At 50.5% G+C, this 19,320-nt stretch overlaps 2 protein-coding genes across 14 annotated transcripts in view; both read right to left on the bottom strand.

The window, feature by feature from the left end:
* The window catches only part of STX3 (syntaxin 3), a 49,745-nt gene extending 41,020 nt beyond the window's left edge, over positions 1-8,725 (bottom strand). For 4 of the 6 annotated variants that reach the window (XM_055547239.1, XM_055547240.1, XM_055547241.1 and 1 more), the window contains exon 1: positions 8,433-8,696. In XM_055547239.1, the coding sequence (XP_055403214.1) occupies positions 8,433-8,681 (249 nt within the window). In that variant the 5' untranslated portion in view covers positions 8,682-8,696. Of the gene's footprint in view, positions 1-8,432 lie in introns of all 6 variants that reach the window. The other 2 variants (XM_055547242.1, XM_055547243.1) reach the window with 2 other exon arrangements.
* The window catches only part of LOC129627729 (oocyte-secreted protein 1), a 216,392-nt gene that overhangs the window by 154,870 nt on the left and 42,202 nt on the right, over positions 1-19,320 (bottom strand). The gene's annotated exons all lie outside the window — the stretch shown is intronic.

The raw sequence follows: 19,320 nt of genomic DNA, 5'->3' as shown, positions 1-19,320 counted from the left end.
GCATTCAGGGACACTCAAAGATGGACCCTCTGCTTCCTCTCCCCTACCCTAGGCTTCTCCACACTTCCCAGGCTTCCTCCCCTCCCCCAACCCCATCAACACCCCATACCCCTCAGCATCCAGCTGCCAAGGATACGGGAGAGAGGAAGGAACTTACACTGTCTGCCTCCCTCATCCTCAGCCTCCTCCCCAAGTTGCTTTCAGCCTCTGTCCCCCAAGCACCCCCCTCCCCAGCTGCTCCTAGAGGACCGCACACTAATGGCTGTGAAAGTCCCTCAGTTACAGCCGACTCTTTGAGACCCCATGGACCATACAGTCCATGGAATTCTCCAGGCCAGAATGCTGGAGTGCCTAGCCTACCCCTTCTCCAGGGGGTCTTCCCCAGCCAGGGGTCAAACCCAGGTCTCCCGCATTGCAGGCAGATTCTTTACCGCATTGCAGGCAGATTCTTTACTGGCTGAGCCACCAGGGAAGCCCAGGAATGCTGGCAGGTACTGAGCAGCCCACCTGCGAGGAGGACTCTAAGACTCCCTGCTGGTCCAGTAGATAAGACTCCGCATTTCCAGCGCAGGGGCTTCAGGTTTGATCCCTGGTCGGGGAAGTAAGATGCCGCAAGCCAGTGTGTGGTCATAAAATAACTAAAAATAAGACCAGAGCCTAAGACATGGGTTTTAAATTTACCAAGGCATTTAATCTCTGCAAGAATCTTCTGGGGACCCTCCCCACCTTACAGCTGAGAAAACCAAAGCATAAAGGTGCCAAGCAACATTCCCAGACCCTGAAGACTGAGTGCCAGAGCCGGGAGGAGAGCGGGTCACTGGACGCAGATCCCTGAGGTCCATTACCCTGGAGAGACGTGTCTTAACAGCAACTGCCGCTGCCCAACCACAGCCCTGGTCCCCCAGAAATACACGTCCAAAGCGCTAACACACAGAGGCTTGTACCAAAGAGGTCGTGATGAATGGAAAGACTGAGAAACTGTCACAGTTCAGAGGACGCTGCGGGAACTCAACGCAGTGTGTTACCCTGGGTGGGATCCTAGACCAGAGAGAGGACCATCCGTTGGAAAACGAGTGGAATCCACAAAGTGTCTGGAGGTGAATGACGAGCAATGTACCAAGGTCGGTTTCTCAGTTTAGACACGTGTCCCATCACAACGTAAGACGTTAACAATGGAAGAAACTTTAGACAGGAACTCTCTGTACTATCTTTGTAACCCTCTGTCGGTCTAAAATTAGTCCATAAAACACATATTTCTACAAAAAGCAATCCCACTGCCATCCTTCGGGTTCCCTGACCCAGGCAGCCAAACAAACCCAGACAGCATACTCTCCACTGATCTCTTTAGGTGGGGGGTGAGCCTCACTCAAGTTTCCACATGCAGACAGGGGAACGTTGCCATGGAAATGGCCCAGCAGGAAACAGGCTGACCCAACAGCAAAGAGGGGAGGAAGTTGCAAAGAGACCTGATATAAAACGCTGGAGATAAGGCCCCCTCGGGACTGCCGAACCTCCCAGAAAGTTCATCTGTTGTTGCAGCTCAGTTGCTCAGTCGTGTCCGACTCTTTGCGACCCCAGGGACTGCAGCACGCCAGGCCTCCCTGTCCACCACCGACTCCTGGAGTTTACTCAAACTCATGTCCATCGAGTCAGTGATGCCATCCAACCATCTCATCCTCTGTCATCCCCTTCTCCTCCTGCCTTCAATCTTTTCCAGCATCAGGGTCTTTTCCAATAAGTCAGTTCTTCGCATCAGGTGGCCAAAGTATTGGAGTTTCAGCTTCGACATCAGTCCTTCCAGTGAATATTCAGGGTTGATTTCCTTTAGGATGGACTGGTTGGATCTCCTTGCTGTTCAAGTGACTCTCAAGAGTCTCATCCAGCAGAACAGTTTGAAAGCATCAATTCTTCGATGCTCAGCCTTCCTTATGGTCTAACTCTCATATTCGTACATGACTACTGGGAAAACCATAGGTTTACAGTTTCCTGGGCTGTGGGAGTGTGGTCTGGACTCTCACAGAGGACTTCACTGGCAGGCAGCTTCTAAAACCGTAACATTACATGGCTGCTTTTACATATCAACAAAAATAGAGTTTGTGGAGGCTCCGGGAAGGCCTGCTGAATGCCGTCAGCTCAGATCTGGAACTTCCCTGCAGCGATGACACTGGAAGTGAGCCTTCAGGGATGCGTGAGATTTTCCCGGGGAGCAACGAGCTGGCTGGATTCTCACTGTGATACCCACACGTTCTCCTTTGTGGTCTTCCTGAAAGGGGACAACCCTCCCTGAGGAGTACAGCTGGAAGTTTCAGGTACAGGTAGGAGCCTTGGAACTCACCCATCCTCATCCTTAAAGGTGGAACCATTGACCTCTGGCTCCATTAGCAAATCTACGGGTCCCAGAGTAAATGCACTTCAAGCGGGTCAAGTTTCACTAACCCAGAGGGGATGAAGCCAGAAGGGTAAGTCGCAGTGAAGAATAAGGTGTGTAAGGGCCAAGATGTTAGTGATCAGTTGACAGACAAGAGTTTACCATGCGGAAGGGCGCGGGTCCCGTCTGCCACTGTGCCAAGGGGCACAGAGGGCAGCTGGGGAGGCGACCAGCAACAGCAACAGATGAGCAAGACGGGCTCGCTCAGCTCCTGGTCTCACCACTCGAACCTCAGGCCCATCTGAGCCTCAGTTCCTTCACCTGTAAGATGGGAATACTATAACACCAGCTGAGCCTCAGTTCCCTCGCCTGTAAGATGGGAATACTATAACACCGCCTTGCCTTGCAAGGTGGAGAGGATTAGACAGACGCGCGCCCTTTCCAACAGGAAGCGGCAGCTCAATCAGTGACCACTGTTACCACAGTTGATGCGGTGAGGTGACACCAGCAAGTCACAGACCCGTGGATCTGAGAGACAACAGGACTCAGGACACCAGAGTCCAACTCATAAAAGACAGATGGAAGGTGCTTTCAAGCCCACGCCACGCTAAGAAAAAAAAAAAGAAAAGAAAAAACCCACTGACAATAGAAGAGAAATATTTTGCTCTGAAGCAACATGCAACCCACCAGGGCTGCTGGCAGGCACGGGGGCAGCTCCCAGGCTGTGTTTCAGGAGCGTCACCTGTAAGGAGCAAGCCTGGGAAGACGGGCAGGAATTCTGCCAAACGGGGAAGGGACCCGGAAGGGAGGGAAGACAGCACACTCGAGCATGTCCCCCCCAACCACCACGGGAGTAAAAATAGAACTAATCGCCTTCCCCCAGCCCCGAATTCTCTCTCTGACCTCTGGATGCTGGGTCTGTAATCCCTCGCAATCCCTGTCACTCCCGTCTCAGCTCCACCGCCGTCTGCTCACCCGGGACAGCTCTCCCAACCCTGGGGCAGCTCTCCCAACCCCGGGGCAGCTCTCCCAACCCCGGGGCAGCTCTCCCAACCCTGGGGCAGCTCTCCCAGGGAGCGAATCTGGCCAGGGAGACAGGGGAGGCAGGAAGGAACCACGACCATTAGAAACCCACAAAGGGGAAGCACGGCCCCCTGTTCTGACGGTTGTACATCCGATGTTACCGTGCTCCTGGGGCACTCATATGGGGAACTTCAAAATGTGGAAGGAGGCCAGGGACAAGCCCTGCAGGACACAAGACGGAACAGAGAGAGTGAATAAGTCGGTCTGGTCTTTAGTGCCTCAGGTGTCGATTTCATTAGCGCATCCTTATTGGCTCTCTGTGGAGGAGCTGGTAAACCCCAAGATGTTTCCAGCTCTCTGGACATGCATCCAAAGTCCGTGACCTCCATTTGACACTTTGCTGCCTCTCTGTGAGCATGATCAACTTTAATGTTGCTGTTGTTCAGTTGCTCAGTTGTGTCCAACTCTTTGTGACCCCATGGACTGCAGCACGCCAGGCCTCCCTGTCCATCACCAACTGCCGCAGTTTACCCAAACTCATGTCCATCCAGTCGGTGATGCCATCCAACCATCTCATCCTCTGTTATCCCCTTCTTCTCCTGCCTTCAATCTTCCCCAGCATCAGGGTCTTTTCCAATGAGTCAGCTCCTCGCAGCAGGTGGACAGAGTACTAGAGTTTCAGCTTCAGCATCAGTCCTTCCAACAAATATTCAGGGTTGATTTCCTTTAGGATTGACAGGTTTGATCTCCTTGCAGTCCTAGGGACTCTCAAGAGTCTTCTCCAACACCACAGTTCAAAAGCATCAATTCTCTGGTGCTCAGCCTTCCATATGGTCGAAGTCTCACATCCATACATGACTCCTGGAGAAACCATAGCTTCGACTAGAAGAACCTTTGTCGGCAAAGTGGTGTCTGCTTTTTCATATGCTGTCTAGTTTGGTCATAACTTTTCTCCCAAGGAGTGAGCGTCTTTAAAGTTCATGGCTGCAGTCACTGTCCGTGGTGATTTTGGAGCCCAAGAAAATAAAGTCTGTCACTGTTTCCATTTGATGGGGGGTCTGCTTTTCATGGACCACATCCCTTTGTTTTCCCTATACGACCATGTGTTCTTTCAGACCAGGGCTTTGTATAAGAACTCTGCCTAGAATTCCCTGGCGGTCCAGGGGTTAAGACCCGGCGCTTTCACTGCTGTGACCTGGGTTCAATCCCTGGTTGGGGAACTATTATTAATAAGACCCCACAGACCTTGTAGAATGGCCAAAAATAAAAAAAATTCTACATATCAGGATGCCCAGCAGCGGCAGGCAGAGGTTAAAAAGCACCAATAGCGGTGTCTCCATGAAGCCCAAAGGGAGAATGGGTGAGAAGTTTCAGGATCTTTGCGCTTCTTCTAAGGAGCCTCTCCAGCCTCTGAACAGAGTAGATTTCAGTTTCAACAAGGACTCAAGCGGAAGCATCACTTCTGGGAACAGCCCCCGGGCCCTAAAGCCCCAGCACCAGGGACCAGCCCACGGGGTCTTCAAGGAGTTGTTTCCGTCTCAAGGACGGGATCATCCGTCTGTTCCTCGTGTGCCTCGCTCGCTGACTGTGATCCCCAAGGCCCAGTAACTTGTGTCGCTCTGCATCAATTCCCACCCCCGCCCCAGAGCCTCTGGGAGGGCGGGGACATAGAAGGTGCTGGCTGAACACTGGCTGAATGAAACCAGGGCCGGGCAAGAGGCTCCGGGGAAGGGTCTGGACTCAGCGGATCCAAAGTTCAGCGCCTGAGATCTCGGCAGGAACCGCCTGGTGAGGCAGGCTGGGCGTGGGCACCACAGCTCCCTGCCAGCCTGACGTCACCAAAGGCAGGCTTCTGGGCCGGCCCCGCCAGGGGAAGGGCAAGAGACGGATGAGTCGGATGAGTTGCGGCAGGTGACCGCGGCAGCAGGAAGGGGCGCCCTTCAGGGAAGGGGCTGCTCCCAGCCCGTCTGTTTGGGGAACTTGAGTTGACTGCAGTGGGTGATTATCAGGGATTATCTCATTTCACCCTCGGTGACCCTGAGGGGAGGGTGCTGTGATCCACTTTCCGGTGGCCTCAGAGTGCTTGGGACAGGCTCTCAGTGAAGCCCTTCTAGAAACACACACCCTCAGGGTTGATGGAGACTTTGAACCTCCTCATGGGCTGCCCCCCTTTCCAAGAAGGCTCAAATTCCTACAAGAGTCAACATCCCACCAAGCCTCCCTCCCAGGTCCCACCAGCCTGGCCCCACCTTGGGCAGCTCTGAGTATCACAAATGCCTTCCACAGGGCTTCCCTGGGTGGCTCCGGGGTAAAGAATCCACCTGCCAATGCAAGAGACACAGGTTCAATCCCTGACCCAGGAAGATCCCACAGACGTCAGAGCAATGAAGCCTGTGCACCGCACCTACTGAGCCTGTGCTCTAGAAGCCGGGAAGTCACGATACTGAACCCACACGCTTCAGATACTGGAGCCCACGGTCTGCAAGAGAGAAGCCCGCGTACCACAGCGGGAGAGGGGCCCCTGCTCACGGCAGCTCCCAGAGAGCTTGGGCAGCAACAAAGGCCCAGCACAGTCAGTAAATAAGCAACTAAAAAAAAAAAAAAAAATGCTTTCTAGAGTCATCACGTCTGCCCATCAGCCTCCCCTCCTCCTATATCTACATGGAGCAGCACTAACGCCCCGCACAGGGCGGCTCTTCAGCTGTCTGGGGGCAGGTCACACTCCGCTGGCCCCAGGTTTAGAAAGATCCCCACCCACAGAGAGGGCACTGCCGCTCAGGCTGAAACCGGCTCTGAGCAGGTTAGCAAAGCCTGACAAAAGGATCAGAGAGCGAAGATGGTAACAGTGTTGCCGTGAAGGGGCGCGCGCGCTCTCTCTCCGGGAGTAAGGAGGGGCTGGCTAGGGGAGGTGAGCCAGAAGCCAAAACCCACCTAAACCTTAACACTAGTCTTCAAGGAAAACGTTAACATTGCTGGAAGGGACTCAGAGATGCACCGAACTCCCTGTGTTACATAGTGGCGTGAGAGGAGCAGTGAGGCGCAGTGACACCGAGGAGCAGGCGCTGGGCGGCAAAGCCACAGTCGGAATCTCCTGAATCCGAGCCTAACCCTAACCCTAACCCTAACCCTAGCCCTAGCCCGTCCTCTTTGCACGGCGCCGTTATCTATCTCCCTGCTCCACGAGGCCGCACCCCCAGCCTCACAGCTCCCTCTACAATCTCACTCCCGCCGCGCTCCCGGGAGGAAAAGGGAACGACGCAGCATTGGCGCCATTTTACAGATGATAACACTGAGGCTCGGAGAGGAAAAGGGACTTGCTTGGGTTCCTCCCAACAAGCTGAATTTATACTTGGGACTCAGAGCTCAACTGAGGCTCTCTGCTGTCTGTTGAAAGGGCATCTTGCCCTGGAAATGGACTTCCTCACTTAAGGAAGGGCACTGCCTCTCCCGCCGACCAGCTCTGCACCGCCCCATTACTGAGGATTGTGCTGGAGTGGCAGGTCTTCAACACCACGCTCTGCTTTGCTCTCTGCCTCCGGGGCAAAGGCTCAGGGAGAGGCCAGGAGCCTGGCTCCTCCCTGGATCGGGCTGCCGTCCGGCCTGTAACCTGGGGCATCCGTCCTCCCCAGGCTGAGCTCTAGTCTCCCGCTCTTTACAAACAGAGGCAGCCACTTCTGCTCTGTCATTTCAGGGATGTTGTGAGGCTCAGATGACAACGGGCAAGGAAGCGGCAAGGCGGCTGACACCCACCACCAGTGACCGTCCCCTCCCCTGCCTCCAACGCAGTCCTACTAGGAGTGGTGAAAGGGTCAGGAAGGTCTCAGCTCAGGCGAGGGCGGGTAAAGAAAACAACAGTGACATCAGCCCAGCACTCCCTCACGCTTGCCCAAGGCTTCATTTTTCCGAAGAGATTTTACAGTGACTAGCGTGAGATTTACCAGTGCTTAGTCCTGGGTGCGCCATGCAAAATACAAAGGGTTGTGCCAGCGCTCTTGGTTTTAGTCCTCAGGAATACCCATTTCACAGATGACAAAACTTAGGCTCCAAGGTCACGGGCAGAGCTGGTAGGCAGTGGAGCGGGGAGGCAACCCCTCTATCCAGACCCCTGTTGCTCAGACTTCATTCAGTGTGCGCATGATCACCTGGAGAGATTTATGGATAATCAGATTCTGATTCCCTCGCTCTGGAGGCAGGCCTAAACGGCCGCGCCTCCCACAAGCTCCCAAGTAGATGGGACGACGTTGCATCCAGGGCTAGATCTTAAATTCCCCTAAGATAGAGCCTGAGTCACCCAATCACCAGGGCTTAGCACTGGGTTTGCCCCATAGAGAACACTCAGTAATTATTCAACGAGTCAATGAATATTGCACGTAAAAACCCATGCTTTACCCCTTCTCTATACTTAGCCCGATTACATCATCCGATCTCAACAAAAATCTCTAGGGTACCATTAACCTTCCTTCGACAGATAAGGAAACAAGTTCAAAAGAGTAGGTTGCCTAAGGTTTCACCGCTTTTACGCAGCAGGGCTGGAAGCCGACTCCCTTCAGATCCTTGGCCCTGATCACAGCCGTCCCACGAATGGGGGTCGCGGGCGGGGGGGATTAATAATTACAGACAGCTGGGGGTGCCGAGGCGCTGAACATCCGCTAGACCAGATCAGCTCACGGTCAGGCGGTCGCCCACGGGAGCTGCTCTCTCGGGGGCGAGGGCAGCGGGCTCAGCGCCCAGCAAGGGAAGAGAGACTAGGGGGCGCCCGGAGGAGGCGGGGCCGGGCGCAGCGCCCGGCAGCGGCGAGCAGGCGGTGCGCGCCCCCGACCTTCACGGGGAGCCCCTCTGGACGCCCCCGCGGACCCCAGCTCTCGACAGACGCCGTCCAGCCGGGCGGGGCAGGGGGCGTCCAGGGAGAGCGCAGCCCGGCGACGCATAGGCGGCAGGCGACCCGGGAGGGGGCTGCGCGCGTCCGGCTCGAGGAGAGCAGGCCTGGACCCGGAGTCGGAGGAAGCCGCCCGCTCGCCCGCCCGCCCGTGCCCGGACTCACGGCCTTCAGCTGCTCCAGCCGGTCCTTCATCCTGGCGCCGGCCGGGGCCCAGGTGAGCGGCCGGAAGAGGCGGCGGCCCGGCGAGAAGGAGCGTCCGCGGCCCCGCGAGGCCCGCCCGCGCTCCCGACGCGGCTCCGGGGGCGCGGCTCCGACCGGCGGCCCGCCCTCACCTGGGCCGCGCCCCGCCCTTAAAGGGACCGCGCCGGGGCCGAGGGGCGGTCCCGCCTGCGTACAGGCTCTCAGTCGCATCCGACTCTCTGCGACCCCATGGACTGCAGCACGCCAGGCCTCCCTGTCCATCACCAACTCCCAGAGCTTGTTCAAACTCATGTCCATTAAGTCGGTGATGCCATCCAGCCGTCTCAACCTCTGTTGGCCCCTTCGCCTCCCGGCTTCAATCCTTCACAGCATCAGGGTCTTATTTCAAATGAGTCAGCTCTTCGCGTCAGGTGGCCAAAGTACTGGAATTTCAGCTTCAACATCAGTCCTTCCAATGAATATTCAAGACTGACTTCCTTTAGGATGGACTGGTTGGATCTCCTTGCAGCCCAAGGGACTCTCAAGATCCCTCTCCAACACCACAGTTCAAAAGCATCAGTCCTTCAGTGCTCAGCTTTCTTTATAGTCCAACTCTCAGATCCATACATGACCACTGGAAAAACCATAGCCTTGACTAGACGGACCTTTGTTGGCAAAGTAATATCTCTGCTTTGTGATATACTGTCTAGGTTGGTCATAACTTTCCTTCCAAGGAGTAAGCGTCTTTTAATTTCATGGCTGCAGTCACCATCTACAGTGATTTTGGAGCCCCCAAAATAAAGTCTGACACTATTTCCACTGTTTCCCCATCTATTTGCCATAAAGTGATGGGACCAGATGCCACGATCTTAGTTTTCTGAATGTTGAGTTTTAAGCCAACTTTTTCATTCTCCTCTTTCACTTTCATCAACAGGCTTTTTAGTTCTTCTTCACTTTCTGCCATAGGGTGGTGTCATCTGCATATCTGAGGTTATTGATATTTCTCCTGGCAACCTTGATTCCAGCTTGTGCTTCATCCAGTCCAGCGTTTCTCATAATGTACTCTGCATAGAAGTTAAATAAGCAGGGTGACAATATACAGCCTTGACATACTCCTTTTCCTATTTGGAACCAGTCTGTTGTTCCATGTCCAGTTCTAACTGTTGCTTCCTGACCTGCACACAGATTTCTCAAGAGACAGGTCAGGTGGTCTGGTATTCCCATCTCTTTCAGAATTTTCTACATTTTGTTGTGATCCACACAGTGAAAGTCTTTGGTGTTGTCAATAAAGCAGAAGTAGATGTTTTTCTGGAACTCTCTTGCTTTCTCAATGATCCAACGGATGTTGGCAATTTGATCTCTGGTTCCTCTGCCTTTTCTAAATCCAGCTTGAACATCTGAAGTTCACTGTTCACGTACTGTTGAAGCCTGGCTCGGAGAATTTTGAGCATTACTTTGCTAGCGTGTGAAAGTGAAAGGAAAGTGAAGTCACTCAGTCGTGTCTGACTCTTTGCGACCCCATGGATTGCAGCCTAAGAGGCTCCTCTGTCCATGGGATTTTCCAGGTGAGAATACTGGAGTGGGTTGCCATTTCCTTCTCCAGGAGATCTTCCCAGCCCGGGGATCAAACCCGGGTCTCCCACATTGTAGGCAGACACTTTACCGTCTGAGCCACCAGGGAAGTGCAATTGTGCGGTAGTTTGAGCATTCTTTGGCATTGCCTTTCTTTGGGATTGGAATGAAAACTGACGTTTTCCAGTCCTGTGGCCACTGCTGGGTTTTCCAAGTTTGCTGGCATATTGAGTGCAGCACTTTCACAGCATCATCTTTTAGGATTTGAAATAGCTTAACTGGAATTCCATCACATATGCTAGCTTTGTTCGTATCAGCGGAGAAATAACTCCAGAAAGAACGAAGAGACGGAGCCAAAGCAAAAACAACACCCAGTTGTGGATGTGACTGATGAAGGAAGTAAATTCCGATGCTGTAAAGACCAATATTGCATAGGAACCTGGAATGTTAGGTCCATGAATCAAGGTAAGTGGAAGTGGTCAAACAGGAGATGGCAGGAGTGAACATTGACATTTCAGGAATCAGAGAACTAAGATGGACTGGAATGGGTGAATTTAACTCAGACGACCATTATATCTACTACAGTGGGCAAGAATCCCTTAGAAGAAATGGAGTAGCCATCATAGTCCACAAAAGAGTCCAAAATGCAGTACTTGGATGCAATCTGAAAAATGACAGAATGATCTCTGTTCGTTTCCAAGGCAAACTATTCAATATCGCGGTAATCCAAGCCTGTGCCCCAATCAGTAACGCTGAAGAAGCTGAAGTTGAACGGTTCTGTGAAGACCTACAAGACCTTCTAGAGCTAACACCCAAAAAAGATGTCCTTTTCATTATAGGGGACTGGAATGCAAAAATAGGAAATCAAGAAATATCTGCAGTAACGGGCAAATTTGCCCTTGGAGTACAGAATGAAGTAGGGCAAAGGCTAATAGAGTTTTGCCAAGAGAACCCACTGGTCATAGCAAACACCCCTCTTCCAAGCAGTCACTTCAGTCGTGTCCAACTCTTTGCTACCCCATGGACTGTAGCCCACCAGGCTCCTCTGTCCTTGGCATTCTCCAGGCAAGACTACTGGTGTGGGTTGCCATGCCCTCCTCTGGGAGATCTTCCCGACACAGAGATTGAACCTGCGTCTCTTGTGTCTTCTGCATTGGCAAGCGGGTTCTCTTTACCACTAGCGCCAACTGGGAAGCCTCCCAATAGATGGGAGAGAGAGCTACTAATTCTGCCTGGAGGAAGGGCATTCCAAGTAAAGGAATGTGTAAGGTCCGGGAACTGCGGGTTGGAGCCGAAAGACTCTTCTTCGTGAAAATTACTGGGGGTGAGGCAGGGTGGGGAGGGCTGGGACGAAGAATTTGGATTTTACGATGTCGGCCATGCGGATCCGTCAGAGAAATGTCCGCACTTCAGTGATGCAGTCATAACACCTGCCACTCACCGTGTGGACGCCTTTGCAAAACTACTGCTTCTCTAGGGGGTGAAGCAGAGATATTACAGCTTCCCAGTTTGCTGTGAGGCCTGCTGCCAGAGGAGGAACGGCTGACTCGTCTCCTGTGGGGCAGAGCAAGAGGAAGATGTTTGTACTGGAAACCTTAAGCTGTTATTTCCTATCTGATTTCCCCAGGTGGGTCAGTTCAGTTCAGTCCCTCAGTCGTATCGGACTCTTTGCGACCCCATGGACTGCAGCACGCCAGGCTTCCCTGTCCATCACCAACTCCCAGAGCTTGCTCAAACTCCTGACATCGCGTCGGTGATGCCATCCAGCCATCTTGTCCTCTGTCGCTCCCGGCTCCTCCTGCCATCAGTCATGCCCGGCCGGTGTTCCCTTCCGAGAGCTGGGCGTATTTTCCCCCTGCCCCTCCGTCTCCCCACATACCCCCGCGCCCCCGCACCTCCACTCTCTTTCCTCTTCCCTGTCCGTCTTCCTGCTCGGGAACAAACTCTATGTCCCGCAGATAAGGAGTGGAGCTCAAAAAATGGGACCGGCGGTGGTGAGGGTCAATTCTCAATTCAGGGAAAGAATCTGCGCTATCCACCCAGATTAAATGCTGTGAATATTTTCCTGGCTCTGTGGTTTCCCTTCCGTGGTTAATACTTCCCCTTTACATGGGGGTTGAGGCGTGCAGTGTGGGTTCCATCCCTGCTCAGGAACCGAGCGACCAAAACATGAAACAGGAACAGTATTATAACAAGTTCAGTAAAGGCTTTTAAAATTATCCATATTTTAAAAATTGTTTTTTCCCATAATCCTAGCAGAATTCGGCCTCCGGTGCGATCTCGATGCGCCTTCCGTGCTGGCGTGCTGGCCTCCCGTGGAGGCGGTCTGCGGCGGGAGGACGGTTTGCACCCTCGCCTCGCCCCGCCCCGGTCTTCGCCTCGGTCCGCGTCCCTGCAGCCTGCGATCCGGGGTCGCAGTCCTGTCTCGGGTCCGAGGAAGGCTCGTGCGCCCCCAGGTGGTCAGCAGTGGGAAAGGCGAACAGGTCAGAAATCGCGTTCCACCTTCTCTCCTTGACACACGTTTGTTAATGAGGATGGCGAAGCTCAGCGCTCTAGAACAGTCTTCTGAGGACGCAGACACGTGAACAGCCCTCTACATTAGAAGTCTGAAAAGGACCTAGGAGATGATCAAGGGTAGCCATTCAGCCTCTGCCTCAACGTACTGTAATTTTTTTTTTTTTTTACGATTATTCTAAACACTCCCATACACTTTCTCTGGTTGAACAGTTCCACATATTGTTTAAAAGTTTTTTGTTATGCAGAACAAAAAATTTCCCTCCCTATAACTTCCACCATTCTTTCTTGCTCCTTACCTTTGTCTGAATACTTAAGGAATTTTCCTGTCACCAGATGGGTTCTCCACTAGGGAGCGCAGCTCTGGGGCCCCGGAGCGATTGCTGATACAGGGCCAGGAGGACTGCACTCTGGACACAGTTTCCACCGCAAAGCAGCTGCCACCTGACATCACACAACCTGTGTCCTTATCTGTGAGATAATGAGTTGATTAAAACTAGTGCGTCTCAACCTTTTCTCCTTTTTCACTTTTTTTTCTTAATATATATACTTTATTAAGGTATAGTTGACTTACAATGCTTCAGGTGCACAGCAGCGTGATTTGGTGGAACATATATTATTTTTTCAGATTATTTTCCATTACGGGTCATTATAAGACATTGACTATAGTTCATTGTGCTATACAGTAAACCTTTGCTGTTTGTTGCATATCTTTTTTTTTTTTAATTAGAAATCTAGCATTCTACTCTTACTAAGTCAAAGATCCAGAACATCACACATTCTTTATTTTTTTTTTGTGGATATTGTGCTTGAATGATTCTATAACACTTAGAAAATACATTTACTAGATAATCAGACATTTGATTTCAGCAAACTGATAGATACAGAGAACAGATGATTGCCAGAAGTGGGTGCTGGGGAGCAAAATGGGTGAAGTGGGTCAAAAAGTACCATTATAAAATGCGTAAGTCCTGGGGACACAACGTACAGCATTACATGTAGTTAACAATACTGTATATGTATTTAGAGTTGCTAAGAGAATAGATCTTACAAGTTCTCATCATAATAAAAATCAAATTGTAACTGTGTGAGGTGATGGATATATTGTGGCAATCATTTTGCAGAATATGCATTTATCCAGTCATTTGATGTAAATGAACTTATTTCCAAAAAAGGAACACTAACAGGTTTTGAAAACAAATTTATAGTTACCAAAGGGGAAACATGGCAGGGACAGATAAATTAGGAATTTGGGATTAACATACACACCCTACTGTATATAAAATAGGTAACCAACAAGAATAGCATAGGGAACTCTACTCAGATTTATGTAATAACCTACATGGGAAAAGAATCTGAAAAAGAATGAGTATTCGGATAACTGAATCACTTTACACCTGAAATTAACACAACATTGTAAATCAACTCTACAGCAATAATTTTTTTTAAACCCATGTGGCACCCCTTAAACTCATGCAATGTTATGTGTCAATTATATCTCAATAAAACTAGGAAACATAAAGAAATCTGGTTTCCTATGAAAGGATATTTCTGTGAAGAAAAATAAAATGACCTTTTGGTTATCCTATGAGGCCATAACAGAAATGACTATTTGATTTTCTTTAAACTTTTAACACATGAAAACCAGAATAAAGTGCCCTCTTGACACTTCCCTGGTGGCCTGGTGGTTAATACTCCACACTCCCAATTCAGGGCACAGAATCGATCCCTGGTTTGGGGACTATACGCTGCACAGCATGGCCAAAACAAAAAAAAAAATTATTAAAAGTTTTTATTACAATTTTTTTAAAGCCTTATTAACTGCACTTGGGAGTCCAGGAAGCCATGAAGGGAAGCATCATCAGAGATCTTATGACATTCTATTTAAAGGTCGTTATGACAGACTTCAAGCTTTTTTAAAACTCCTATGAGGTGTGAACCCAATTTTGTTCATCTTCTATTAATATTTGCTCTTCCATGACAGGCAGAAGTCTGGATTCCAGAAGCTAGTTGTGTAAAATAAGCTGAAGAAAGGCAAGTTACTGAGGGACAAGGGACCCGGCCAAGGGGAGTGCAAAGGCTGGCGAGGAAGACTCTAACACAGCCCAAGTGGACTGCAGCGCCTCCAGGTAGATGCACAGAGCCTTGGCTTGACACTTTGCAGGCGCTCCTTCTCGCTGACGTACTTAATTTTCCTGCTCTGCCGTGGTGCTGGGCTCCCCGCCGTGTCTAGTGTGTAGCTGCTTCCCCACTAAAGCAGCAGTGCACTACTCAGTTTCACCTCAGTGTGTCCTTCTCTTTGAGACCCCATGGTCCATAGCCCGCCAGGCTCCTCTGTCCGTGGGATCTTCCCATCAAGAATACTGCAGTGGGTTGCCATGCCCTCCTCAAAACACTGTGTGTGGTGCATTTACTGTCTGGTTTCCCTGGTGGCTTAGATGGTAAAGAATCCGCCTGCAATGCGGGAGACCCGGGTTCAATCCGTGGGCCGAGAAGATGGCCTGGAAAAGGGAATGGCAATCCACTCCAATATTCTAGCCTGGAGAATCCCATGGACAGAGGAGCCCCACAGGCTAGTTCAGTTCAGTTCAGTTCAGTTGCTCAGTCATGTCCAACTCTTTGTGACCCCATGGACAGCAGCATGCCAGGCCTCCCTGTCCATGACCAACTCCCAGAGTTTACCCAAACCCATGTCCATCGAGTTGGTGATGTCATCCAACCATCTCATCCTCTGTCATCCCCTTCTCCTCCTGCCCTCAATCTTTCCCAGCATCAGGGTCTTTTCCAATGAGTCAGCTCTCTGCCTCAGGTGGCCAAAGTATTGGAGTTTCAGTTTCAACATCAGTCCTTCCAGTGAACACCCAGGACTGGTCTCCTTTAGGATGGACTGGTTGGATCTCCTTGAAGTCCAAGGGACTCTCAAGAGTCTTCTCCAACACCACAGTTCAAAACCATCAATTCTTCAGCGCTCAGCTTTCTTCACAGTCCACTCTCACATCCATACATGACCACAGGAAAAACCATAGCCTTGACTAGATGGACCTTTATTGGCAAAGTAATGTCTCTGCTTTGTAATATACTAAGTTGGTCATAACTTTCCTTGCAAGGAGTAAGTGTCTTTTAATTTCATGGCTGCAGTCACCATCTGCAGTGATTTTGGAGCCTAGAAAAATAAAGTCAGCCACGGTTTCCACTGTTTCCTCATCTATTTGCCATGAAGTGATGGGACCGGATGCCATGATCCTAGTTTTCTGAATGCTGAGCTTTAAGCCAAGTTTTTCACTCTCTTCTTTCACTTCATCAAGAGGCTCTTTACTCTATGGGGTCTCAAAGAGTCAGCCATGACTGAGCGACTGACACTCACTTACTTACTTCAACCATTTGGTCTTCCCAGGTGGTACAGTGGTATGCAGGAGATGCTGGATGCCTGGGTCAGGGATGGAGGAGGAAGTGGTGATCACTCCAGTATTCTTGCTTGGGAAATCCCATGAACTGAGAAGCCTGGTGGGCTACAGTCCTGTTTGTGACTCGGGTCACAAACGAGTGTAGTAAGATTAATTGAAGTATTTGCATTTTGGCTATAGATGACCAATAGTTAATTTCATTTTTGCAAACAAACCAAAAAGAAGACGCTGGGGTCTGGGTCTCTGCTTCCCTCTCTCTTCCCTCTAAGCCTGTCTCTTCCCCACAGGAGGAAAGACCTGAGGCTTAGCCCGTCCTGGCCCTCAGGGCTGCTATGACCCTTGTACTGGAGGCAGCCCAGCCGGGCTGTGTCGTTCGGTCAGAGGAGACACGGGAACCAGAGAACTGAAGGGGAAGATCCTCTCTGCTCCTCCATGGCAACTCTTCCCCACCGCAGGGAGGGTGGAGAACACACTTCCTGAGTCGTGCTTTTCACCCCCTTACCCTTTGCATTAGTTATCTATTGCCACGTAACAAATTGCCCTAAAACAGAATGAAACAGCATTATCTTTATGCTTTCTGTGATTCAGGAACGCGGGTGCAGTTTAGTGGGGTGCCTCTGCCTCGAGACTGTAGTTACGGTGTGCCTGGGGGCTATGCCTTATCTCAGGGCTTGTCTGGTAAAGAACCTGCTTCTGAAGTCACTCACATGGTTGCTGGCAGGACTCGGTTCATCGGGGCTGTTCCTAACCCCATGGGCCCCTTCCTAAGGCAGCTCAAGTCCATCAGACCAAGCAGGTGAGATGGAGAGAGAGAAGCCAAAACGTGTTTAGAACCTAACCTCACTGTGACATCAGTTTAGCCGTATTCTATTGATTAAAAGTGCATCCCACCTCCCAGAATGGTGGAAATAAAGACAAGAGTAAACAAGCAGGACCTGATAAAACTTAGAAGATTTTGCACAGCAAAGGAAACTATAACAGGGTTAAAAACACAACCCTCAGAATGGGAGAAAATAATAGCAAATTAAACAACTGACAAAGGATTGATTTCCAAAATATACAAGCAGCTCATATAACTCAATACCAGAAAAACAAACAACCCAATCAAAAAGTGGGGAAAACACCTAACCAGACATTTTCCCAAAGAAGACATCCAGATGGCTAGCAAACACATGCAAAGATGCTCAACATCGCTCATTACTAGAGAAATAAAAATCGAAACTACAATGAGATATCACCTCACACCGGTCAGAATGGCCATCATCAAAAAGCTCAGAAACAGTAAATGCTGGAGAGGGTGTGGAGAAAAGGGAACGCTCTTGCACTGTTGGTGGGAATGGAAACTGATACAGCCAGTATGCAAGACAGTGTGGAGATTCCTTAAAAAATTAGGACTAAAACCACCATATGACCCAGCAATCCCATTCCGAGGCATGGGATTATCCTGAGAAAACCAAATTGAAAAAGACACGTGTATCCCATTGTTCATTGCAGCACTATTTACAGCAGCTAGAACTTGGAAGCAACCTAGATGCCCATCAACAGATGAATGGATAAAGAAGCTGTGGTCCATATACACAATGGAATATTACTCAGCCATCACAAGGAATGCATTTGAGTCAGTTCTGATGAGGTGGACCAATCTAGAACCTATTATACAGAGTGAAGTGAGTCAGAAAGAGAAAGGTAAACATTGTATACTAATGCATGTATACGGAATCTAGAAGGATGGTACCAAAGAATTGAGTTGCAGGGCAGCAATGGAGAAACAGGCAAAGAGAGCAGACTTATGGAAAAGGGAGGGGAAGGAGAGGGTGAGAGGCATGGAAAGAGCAACCTGGAAACTTACATTAGCGTGTGTAAAATAGATAGCCAATGGGCATTTGCTATATGGCTCAGGAAACTCAAACAGGGCTCTGTATCAACCTAGAGGGGTGGAATGGGGAGGGAGATGGGAGAGAGGTTCAAAAGGGAGGGGGATATGTGTATACGTATAGCTGATTCACAGGGAGGCCTGGCATGCTGCAATTCATGGGGTCGCAAAGAGTCAGACACGACTGAGCGACTGAACTGAACTGAACTGATGGCTGATTCATGTTGAGGTTTGACAGAAAACAGCAAAACTCTGTAAAGCAATTATCCTTCAATTTAAAAATTAATTAATTAAAGAAAAACTCAACATTCAAAAAACTAAACAAAAAAACAGTGAATCACTCAGTTCAGCCCCCACTCAAGGTGAGGGGATACACACGGGAATGAAGACCAGGAACCATCTCGGTAGCTGCCAGGAACACAGTTCAAATCCCAAAGGAATGCCAGCGCTGTGCTATTTCACCGCCTTAGAGCTCTCTTCTCTGTATCTGAACCGGACAATGCTGCCCATTCTAGGATCGTGTCCCTCAAACGTGCTTCAGTGACACACTGGGCTTCATCACAGCTCTGCCACTGTGCAGTTACCCGGTCAGCCTCCCACACCTTCCATGAGCTTCGAGAGGTCGGCTGCCTTGCGCCTCCTCGTCGTGGATGTGAGCCCAGCCCCGACCGTCAGGCCAGAGACATGCGAGGCCCTCAGCCTGCACGCTTGCCTAGTCGCTCCAGTCATGTCTGACTCTTTGCGACCCTGTGGGCCGCAGCCCTCCAGGCTCCTCTGTCCATGGGATTCTCCAGGCAGGAATACTGCAGTGGGTTGCCATTTCTTTCCCCAGGGGATCTTCCCGACCCAGAGATCCTGACCGGGGGATGGAATGTGGATCTCCTGCATTGCAGGCAGATTCTTTACCATCTGAGCTACCAGGGAAGCCCAGGCACTCAGCCACTGTATACCAAATTTACTAAATGAATCTTCTGGTAATATGACTCCATTATATCTTTCTTCTGATTGAAATTCATCAGTGGCTTCTCATTACAAGAGTAGAGGGTCCAGAGTCTTCTTCAAATAGTGTTCAAGCCTTTACTCAGTCTGGCTCCAAGCCCCATGCCTCACACACACACACAGACACACACACACACAGACCCACCAGCAGCCTCACCAAACTCTCACCTCTTCTCTGCACCCACTGTGCCCATGATTCCCACCTATCTCTGCCCTTTCTGCATTTCATGTCTGGCAAGCCCCTACTCCTCCTCAAGACTGAGGCCTTCTCCAGCTCACTTGGATGGTCTCCATGATCCTCTGCCCTCCCACCCTCGAGAGTACTTGTTCAGATCTCTTGAAAGCAAATCCTGGCTTGTCTTGTACGCAGTTGCTTACATTTATGCTATGGCAGTGTTGCTGTCATTCAGCCACTCGGTCGTGTCCAGCTGTTGGTGACCTCATGGACGGCAGCACACTAGACTCCTCTGTTCTCCACCATGTCCCGGAATTTGCTCAGGTTCATGTC

This window comes from Bubalus kerabau, chromosome 15 (genome assembly GCF_029407905.1).
Source record: "Bubalus kerabau isolate K-KA32 ecotype Philippines breed swamp buffalo chromosome 15, PCC_UOA_SB_1v2, whole genome shotgun sequence".
In the NCBI taxonomy this organism is placed as follows: Eukaryota; Metazoa; Chordata; class Mammalia; order Artiodactyla; family Bovidae; genus Bubalus; species Bubalus kerabau.
The sequence above is the reverse complement of the archived record's forward strand: the minus strand, read 5'-3'. Positions and strand labels throughout refer to the sequence as shown.